Below are 10,403 nucleotides of genomic sequence, written 5' to 3' on the forward strand. Positions count from 1 at the left end.
CATACATGCGGTAAAAATGACCATGGACGTGCCAAGACCTACCAAGAATGCTTTCAAAACTCACCGTATGCGCAGAAATAGAAGATCCCAATTTCTAATTTTGTTTCGCTTAGTTGAACCCCACACGCGCAAGTGTACATATATAATTCAATTAAATACAATTCTAAACTACTGTCGACTTTCTAGGTAAAATAACTCAAATAGGTACAACTCAACAACCGGTTCTTGTTTAGGTAAATTTACACAGACGGCACAAAAGAAATATAAATGGAAGCTCCGAGTTTCTCAAAATGATACAATACCCCTGAACTTGCATAAAAGCTGGAGAAAATAAAATATTTCGCCTGTGTTTCAAAGTAGAGGTGACTCATGGCTATTGATGAAGCGGATTTGGTTTTAGATGGATCTGTGGATTTGAGGGGAAAGCCTGTTATAAGAGAAAGGACAGGGAGGTGGAGAGCTTGTTCTCTGATCATTGGTAATAACTCGATAATTTCTCTCCATCTAGCTTTGCCTTGCTATCATTTTCTGCTTTTTATTCTTTTACGAAGATGGTTGATTTTGTATACAGGATACGAATTTATTGAAAGATTGGCATTTGCGGGCATATGGACAAACTTAATGGTGTATCTGACAACCAAGTTGCATGAAGGCACCGTTTCCTCCGCTAGGAACGCCAGTAATTGGAATGGCACTCTCTGGATTACTCCTTTATTTGGGGCATACATTGCCGATACATACTTGGGCTGCTTCTGGACATTCATAGTATTTTCTTCTGTATATATTCTGGTAAGGATTGTTAGCTCTCTCTTACATAATTGACTATCAAATGGGTTATCTGAAAGAGCATATTTAATTCATTGTGGATCAGGGAATGGGGATTATGACACTAGCAGTTACATTGAAGTCTCTGAGACCGCCAGAATGCCAACCCAATGAAGTCTGTCAAAAGGCATCGTCTCTGCAGATTGGGATTTTTTACTTTGCTTTGTATCTTCTTGCTGTCGCTTCTGGAGGGACCAAACCATGCATCTCCACTATCGGTGCGGATCAGTTTGATGACTTCCATCCCAAGGAAAAGTTGCGGAAGAGCTCCTTTTTCAATTGGTGGATTTTTGTTGTCTTCAGTGAAAGTCTGATTGGTCAGACTCTGATTGTGTATATTCAAGATAACATTAGTTGGGGAGTGGCCAGTGGAATCATAGCGGGAGCCCTAATCATATCATATATTCTGTTCATAATAGGAACTCCACTATATAGACATAAAGTTCGGGTCGGTAGCCCGCTGAAGCGAATGGCTAAAGTCATTTCTAGGGTCATTCAGAACTGGAAAGTTCAGGTTCCTACAGATGCATCCTGTCTTTATGAAGTTGATACAAAGGAATACCTTACTCAGGGTCGATACCCAATTGGCCATACAAAACTAATGAGGTTAGAATTTAATCCTTATATAGCTTTTTAAGATTATTCTTCTACGAATTTTATGCTAATGATCGTACCTCAGAATTAGAAAGTGAATTTGATTTAATGGTTTTATCTTCTTGGCGTACTTGTAAATGACATATTTATGGACAAAGCGGCCGTACAAAATACCTCTGGTTCAAATCCGTGTACTGTGACAGATGTGGAGGAGACAAAGATCATGATAAGAATCCTTCCAATTTGGCTGACGCTTATTTTCCCGAGTACATTACTATCTCAAGGTGGAACACTTTTCATAAAGCAGGGCATGAGTCTGAATAGGCATATGGGTTCTAACTTTCAAATTCCTCCAGCTAGTCTTGCAGTTTTTCTTCCAGTACTAATGTTACTCGTCCTTATAATCTATGATCGCCTCTTAGTCCCAGTGTGTCGAAGATTCACTGGAAACCCACGAGGCATAACTATACTACAGAGGATGGGAGTTGGTATGGTTCTCTATACTATTGCCATGGTAGCGGCTGTAATAACAGAAATGAAAAGGTTGGATGTCGTTAAAAGCCATGGGCTTGCAGGTGATGCGAATGCAATTGTTCCTCGGAGCATGTTCATCCTGCTTCCACAGTATGGTGTGATGGGTATTGCAGAAGCCTTTTTAGAAGTAGGAAAACTGGAGTTCTTTTATGACCAAGCTCCTGAGAGTATGCAAAGTTTGGGAACTTCATTGTATGCAGCCTCTCTTGGAGTTGGTGCCTTCTCAACAGTGTTATACTCACCGCTGTAAACAACATTACAGGGGGAGGGGGTCATCAAAGCTGGATATTAGATAATGTGAATACCTCACGCTTAGCTATTCTGAATAGCCTCAACTACATTTTCTTCTTGATCGTGTCGTGTATCTACACATACAAGAGAGAAACAAGCCAAGCGTTATTGGAAGAGTACGCCCAGACAATAGAAATAGTCCCCACTAACACCAACAATGCTGACGGGAATCACAATGGCATTCAGTGAAACAATAGTTAACTCAAGGAAATATAATGCATGGAATAAATCGTTTGTCGAAATCATTGTAGTTGAATATACAATAAATATATTGGAATATGCTATTGCTGTTGCTAGCGACTGTGTAGAATATGTTATTTAATCTTTGAAGTTATTGATGTTGCTTAGCTGCATGTGGGCATCTCGTCGTACTCTCTGGCAATCCTCAAATGTTGCTTACTCCAATGAAGATGAACGGTCTAGCTTTGATTTTTAACGCTCAAAATCGTATATACAAGAAATGTGGCGAAAAGAAAGAATAGAAAAAGATAAAAAATTCTAAAAGAAATTCATAAACAATAATGAATGCAATTAATGTAAGATTATAAAGTTAGGTTGGTTTTATAAATAAATAAAATATTCAAGCTTCTAATATATGTTTCTAATATATGTTTTTTTATATTGAAGAAAACAATTTTACAAAGATGTGTTAAGGGAAAGGGTTTCATGGTTGTGGGGTCCTTTTTTTGAAAAAGTATTTGGGCATAATTAGTCTATTAGTGGGGCAAATTAGTCCATTAGTAAAGCCAAAAAGTGTCATGTCAATACTTATCTCTAAAAAGATTCCAATAAATTTTAAAAACAACCAATCATGTGATGCCACATCAATACACCAATAAACATGACTTAGTGTACCACTCTACGTCTTACTTCCTTTTGGGGCCATTTTGGACTCCTTGGCAAAAAAGGTATGTGATGTGGCATTATATTTGACCAACTGGACTCAAAACCCTTTTTTCCTTAAGTATGGGGCTTGACATGTAAGCATTGTACAAAATTAAAAAAAATTAAAATACATAAGGCAGATTTTCGGAGGCAAAAACATAGCCCTTACCACTATTAAGCTCTCTCCCTTATTAGTAGATAGTTGGAAAAAGATACAACATTTGTTTTCACATTTAGTTTTATGAAACTACAAATATCATCAAAGTAATATTAACATGTAGTTTATGTGGAAACAAAATATCTATTAAACAATAGTGCTTATGTGAAAGGAAAAATATAAATAAATATTTTCAATTCTTAATTAGTTACATTTTTGAGTTGGGATTTGGTCTTGATTTTAAGTTCTTTTGAAATCTTATATTAGAATATACTTTTTCTAATAGATATTTTTCATTTTTTTTTATTATTGTTATTTCTCTAATGATAATATTAAAGGTAGGGATTGTATCTCTATGTTAATTACATAGTTATTTATATCATTGATACAAGTACACTTTTCTTGAAATTTATATGTTTCTACACCATTATTTAGATACATAGTAGGATATTTACATAGATATATTTTTAATAAATATATGTCATTTTTTTGTACGTGATGCTTGACTATGTAACATATGTTTAATGTAGTCCAACCTTCTAGTGACCCATCTTGAGATGATGCTTTATGTCATTAGATTATAGCTTCTTTAGCAACTACTGATATTGGTGATTTTTGTGATGTTATCCTTTTTGTATGATGTGATAGCATCATGCTCTTTAATTTATCTCCCCATGATGATACATTTTATTAGAAAATTAGTATGAGTGGTTTTGATTATCTTCGTAGGCATATAATGTTAATCATGTTTCATCTCATGATTGAATATTGTATTGGGTTTGAGTTGCCTCAACCAATGCAAGTCTTAGCATTTAATTAATTGATTTACTTTATTTATTTAATGCATACTAATATCTAGTCACCTAGCAAGACATATTGATTTGGTGGCATCTTACTTAAAGGTGCCTTTATATCACATATGTTGCACATGGAGATGTAGGCATCCAGCTTGGTTGACCGCACCATGATGTCATGTTGATTTTATGCATTGAGTTATGACATAATCTTATGACGCATTGGTGTATGATGATTTATGTGGTGTAAGAGCACTTTATGACAAAATCTATGATAGCTAGCTATTTCTAGATGTGGATGCCTATGCATGCATGTAGATTCTTTCATGTTCAAGATTCTCATGCATCCAAAGGAGGGCATTAAATCTTGTATATTCCTTTATAAATGTTATGTAGTACCCCCCCCCAATCAAACTCTGGATTAACCTAGTTTGACCACGGTTGACCTTATTAACAGCTTGCATGGATGGTTGGAACACTATGTTAAGATGCTTTGATTCAATATGACGGACTATGTTGGCCTGGTAGTTGAGTGAATGTTGACCTCCTTGAGGATAGTTAGATATAATTTGCCTATGCATCATGTATATGTCAGAGGTGTGAGAACCCTACCCCAAACTCATCATAAGAATATCTTTCATTTCTATTATACACTTATCTTTCGAGACAAAACCTTGATACATTATGGTCATGAGACTATTTGAGACATGATCTTAATGAAAACTAGTGAATATGATGTATACCACATTATGCTTGTTTTCAGTACCTATTCTTGGTGATGTTATAATCTTTTGATGCATGCTTATTTGGTGATGGTTTTATACGATTTCATTTGTGTTGCAATGAGTATATGCTCACATGTGAATTGTTGGGAAAAGTACTTGAACTATGTTATGGAATCGTCTTACCTTCCAGTGCATATTTTGATGCTATGTGTTTGACGTGTATTTCCTTGCATGTATATATATCCATAGTGTTTTGGACCTACTATAAGGCATAACCTAAACCTATGTGTGATTGTGAAGCCAAGGTTTGTCTATTTAGAGAGACAACACCTAGTTTGTAATGTGTTTATTTTCGTATAAGTCTATGTATGTGTGTGTGTTCAATTTGTTAATTAGTTAATTTGTTTCAACCTTGAAAGGGCATGTCCAGTGTATTTGATATGTTGTACTTTATGGTGTCACTTGACACTTGAATTGTAATGTTGAGTTAGCATAGGACATGTCCTTGAGAGGGAAATGTGGGAACCAATGCATTTTCAAACCTCATTTAGTTATCCCAAAAAAACAACTTGGTTAGGGAGCCCTTAGAATGATCAAATCAAGTTTGACCCATAGGTAAATTTTAGGTCAGATTTTGAGGGGTAAAACTAGCTCCTATGGCTGACATTAGGTCACTTTTGAAGGCCCACTTGATATTCCTATGGGTAAGGGACATTTTTAGCTTTGTAACCAAGTCACTTCAAAAGTGGGTTTTCCACAATGGATGAAAATTTAGCTTTCTGAAGATTGACCCTTGGTAAGACAACCTTCCATTTCAGTGATTGATGCACTTCCCCACCTTACACTTACCTTTCAATTTCCTCTTTTATAAACCAGGTAAGAGAGTTTAGAAGACAAACCTATGAGCTCTCACCATCCTTTTCCAAGGAAGTTGTAAGATGTGAGAAGAGTTCTACTTAGGAGGACAAAAATTCTAACTTAGATTTTCATTACTAACTCTCCAATCTTGGAGATCAAGAGTTTTGAAGAATTTGAAATTTAGGAGGAAAACTAGCTAAGGAAGGGAAGCTTGTAGCTGGTTGGATTTCTTGATTGGCTTGGGTTGGAAGCTCTCCATCACCACATCCATTTGTAGGAGTTGAGGTTCGTGCATGGCACCCTTAGAATTTAAATGTGTTTTCTTGTTGTTTATTTCTAAATCTACATATTTTAAAAGGTGTTTGTGTGTGATTTACGAGTCTTGAACTATTGTGATTTTGATGTACTGTAGCATATTTTTTATGCTTTTCATATGGTTGTTTTTATGGGAAATAAGACCATACTCACCCTTGGGAGGGCAGTGTAGTCTTGGGGTGAAGGGAGTTTGATAGTCTTAGGGTGTAGAGCTCTCTTTTGAAAAGAGAGAGAAACTTGGATCTAGGATCCTTGCTACATTTTTTTCTTTTATTTCTATAAATTTGGGGGCCATAAGGTGGGTTTGGCATGTTTTCCTTTGGGGGTCATAAGGCATTTTATTTTGGGTCATGAGAAAACAAGAGAGAGGGCCATAAGGTGGGTTTGGCATGTTTGCCTTTGGGGGTCATAAGGGGTTTTATTTTGGGTCATGAGAAAATGAGAGAGAGAGAGAGAGAGAGAGAGAGAGAGAGAGAGAGAGGGGTTGTTGTTATAATGAAATTTAATGGTTAAGGTTATGGAGGTATTTGTTGCTTATTATTTTGGTAGATCTCACCTTTGATTTGGTCCACCTTCACCCCTATGATTGAAGTCATATTTGACTTTGTGAAAACTTGGGAATATGGGAGTTTTGTGTTGTATCTGTATGTTATTAAAATCTGATTTATGTGTGAGTATGGTTGTAACCTGTTTGGCACATAGATCTCCCTAGCTCGGGGGTGGCCTCTTGTAGGTCTAGGTTGGGAGGTGAGCCTCCATGGTCACAACACAAAGGAGTTTATTTCCAGGTCTGTCTCTTGTCTATTAGGAGTTGGAAGAAGAAACAAAATTATGTTGCAGAAAAGAGATGACTATTCCATGTGCCTTGACATGTTTTGTAGCATGTGCATGATTGTCCCCAACTATGTAAAATTTGAGCAATTAGTGAAGTTGTTTATTTATATTAGAGAAAAAAAAATGTGAAAGCAAGACCTAAGTATTCTACTTCATACCATTGAGTTTTCAAAAAAAATATGTAGGTGAAAGAAAGGTGTATATTTCTTTAAGTTCATGTATTTAGAAGGAAAAAAAAAGAGAAAAGTAGGAAATGGGTAGTATTCTATTAAAACTCTTATTGGAATAAATTTACAAAGTTAGAAAGAATTGTTTTTCTATTGACAATAAGATGTTGTGCTCTTGATTTATGTTATTGATATATAAGAAAAGCTTTTAAGTTTCATTTTATTTCTAGGATTTACATTGTTCCCATTATAGAATAATGAATTGCTTGGGAAAGAAAATAGACTAGTTAGAATAAATCTATGGTTAGATGAGTAAGAAATTGTAGAAGAAAAAAAATAGAAGGATAGGAATATGGATTTAATCTTCTGTAAATGTTTTAATATCTGCCCATCACAAGTTCAAATTTAAAAAAAACAAAAACATATTAACATTTCACATACTCTTATAAAAACAGTAGCATTTAGATCTATAAATTAATATGTATTTGATACATCTCTACCTTTAATCTGCAACTTGTAAGTTTGTTTAAAAAAAAAAAGATTTTACCAAAGGTGCTCCTAAAGGTATTTGTCAAAATATGAAAATATATATATTATATATATACATATATTCTACTTCAAAGAAAACAAAAGGATTTCGGAATCCCCACTATAAACTGTGTATCTAATATGCAAATCAGATTTAATATTCAATGAGGCCTTCATGTTTATACATACATATACACATATATATACACATATATACACATATATACATATATATACATGTATATATATAAGTATATATATGTATATATATACATGTATATATATGTATATATGTGTATATATGTGTATAAGTATGTGTATATATGTATATGTATATATGTATATATATATATAAACATGTATACATATATATATATATATACATATATTTATACATACATACATATATATATATATATATGTATATATGTATATATATATATATGTATGTATATATGTATATACATATATATATACACATATATATGTGTACACACACACATGTCTATGTGTGTGTGTGTGTGTATACACATATGTATATATGTATATATATATAGATCCCTGCCATGCTAAAGAAATCATTGTTTAAATAATCTTATTGAAGAAACTGAGATTTATATTGCATATATACATATATATATATGTATATATATATGTATATATATGTGTATATATATATATATATATATGTATATATATATGTATGTATATACATCTGTCCATATATATATACATATATATACATATATACATATACATACATATACATACATACATACATACATACATATATATATATATATATATATATATATATATATATATATATATTTCAAATAGATAAAAAAGGACACATTTTTTTTATAATTTTTTTTTTAAATAAATATAAAAAAAGGGGGTGACCACGTAGGGGATAGTGGAGTAGAAGGCTCTACCCCACCTCCGTGGGTAGAGGAACCAGTGGCATTTCATTATTGCAACCCACCGGTGGCCGCGGACCACCAACTCCACACCCCCCTCACAAACCCTGTGCATTTTCCCTTCCGTAAACCATAACGTCATTACCTCGCAAACTCGACTCTCCCTGCTCAATGAAAAAACATGAAGGTAAAAAGAAAAGATAGATACAAGACGCCCTATTAAGACAGGGCATAAATATAAAGAGTTTTTTTTAAAAATAAGGTTTAATTTTTTAGGGTTACAATATAATAATAATAATAAATTAATAAGTGGGGGGGCAGAAGCATCCCAAATTTTAAAAAGAAGGGATTTAAAATTTAAAAGGGATTGATACCCTATATATATATATATTTGAATAAAAAATTTAAATGAAAAAAAAGGGTGTTGTATTCTAGAGTAGAACACCTAAGTGAAAACCTGTGGAGTATTTGAAATAATGAAGCAAGACAAGAAGTGGATTAAATCTATTCAAAGATCAACATATATCAGATCACCAGATTGCAAGGGACATCAAAAGCCCCTAGGAATTAGAACTCTATAATCACAATGATTATGGTGTAATAGGACCCCAAAACTATGAAATTTTCAAAGGTCCTATCAAAATAATAATAATAATAAATATATATGAAAATATTTCCAATATCTCAAAATTGGTTCTAATCATTAGCACTTATGAGGCTGCTATTCAATTGAATCAAGTGCACCAATTGAACCTAGACAAGAATTTATTACAGAAAATCAATTTGATGTAATAGAATACTTGTAGTACTCAATTGAGGCAATATTATTTGTCGGGATATGTCCTTGAAATTACAAAATCAAGCAAGCTAGGAAGGTTTAAGATGAAAACCTAGCGAACAAGTCAAATAAAACATAGTACCATCGAAGTAATAGTAATAACAAATGGTGATAGTTTTCTATTTAACATTCAACCCTATGAGGAAGTTTGTCAAGAATGGTAAACAAAGGGTGTCATATGGGGCACCTTTCTAGAGCGAGTTAGGTGGTACCTTTATAAATCTTGGGCAAAAGCATTATCCTTTCTTGATAGATAGGTACGTTGAGCATGTGACCATATTGTGTTACCCTTCTTGAGACCACCTGTTAAGGGTTCGTGTATCGATACAAAGGAGCTTGTAGTGGATAACCTTAAGGATGATGGAGGTAAGGATGAATAACAATCCACTTAATAAATGAGCCCTAGTAATTCTAAAGGTAATTTAATTTGAGAAGCAAGGAGACACAGACCCTGCTAGGTTAAACAACGAAAATTGGAAATATTTCTTAAAACCCCATGTAGTTAGGTCTTATAATGGGAAATCGAACTATTTGATGTTCTAACTAGACCTTTTGGTAAGGAATCTCAAGAGGGCTATGTAATTGGTAAGGAAAATGACATGATATGGAAGTCATGTAGAATCCCTACTAAGCTACAAGGAGAAGAAGGTGAAACTAGATTAGATAATCATAGGATGATTATATGTATTTAGAATATAAGGTGAAGGTGTAACCAACCTCTAAGGTGAAACTAGCTATGCACCAGTTGAAACACTTTTTCTACTTGTGCATATCCAAAGATGTTTGCAAATTGATGGCACATGGGAGCGGTAGTATAAGGAACATTAGGTATGGATGAGCCAATATCCAAAAGTTGATAAGGTATATGGAAGATGGGTATATTAGTATTAATAGAGCCAAAGAATAAATGAGGATTAGATGGAAAATTATATTTAAGGCTTGAGTGTGGATAAGGAACCTATTCATGTGGATAGATAAGAAACAACTTGGAGTCAATTGGAATCTTAAGACCTTTGTACTTATGGTACACCCTTACGTTATGCAATTATAGGATAACTTGATACTATGAGGTTAAGGCAAACTTATTGGCTTAAAGATAATTGAAAGTTCTTAATGGCGTAGTTAGCTAGCAAGTAAT

General features: G+C 33.7%; 2 protein-coding genes across 2 annotated transcripts; both read left to right on the top strand.

The window, feature by feature from the left end:
• The first annotated feature begins 369 nt into the window (after positions 1 to 369).
• LOC131856666 (protein NRT1/ PTR FAMILY 5.3-like) lies at positions 370 to 1,462 on the top strand. The gene is made up of 3 exons (XM_059208525.1): positions 370 to 478; positions 572 to 789; positions 872 to 1,462. The coding sequence occupies exons 1-3, from the start codon at positions 370 to 372 to the stop codon at positions 1,460 to 1,462; spliced, it is 918 nt and encodes a 305-aa protein (XP_059064508.1).
• Positions 1,463 to 1,567: 105 nt separating this feature from the next.
• LOC131046055 (protein NRT1/ PTR FAMILY 5.3-like) lies at positions 1,568 to 2,203 on the top strand. The gene has a single exon (XM_057979713.2). It carries the CDS (start codon positions 1,568 to 1,570, stop codon positions 2,201 to 2,203), a length of 636 nt encoding a protein of 211 aa, XP_057835696.2.
• Positions 2,204 to 10,403: the final 8,200 nt, after the last annotated feature.

Source organism: Cryptomeria japonica, chromosome 7 (assembly GCF_030272615.1).
Source record: "Cryptomeria japonica chromosome 7, Sugi_1.0, whole genome shotgun sequence".
Classification (NCBI taxonomy): domain Eukaryota; kingdom Viridiplantae; phylum Streptophyta; class Pinopsida; order Cupressales; family Cupressaceae; genus Cryptomeria; species Cryptomeria japonica.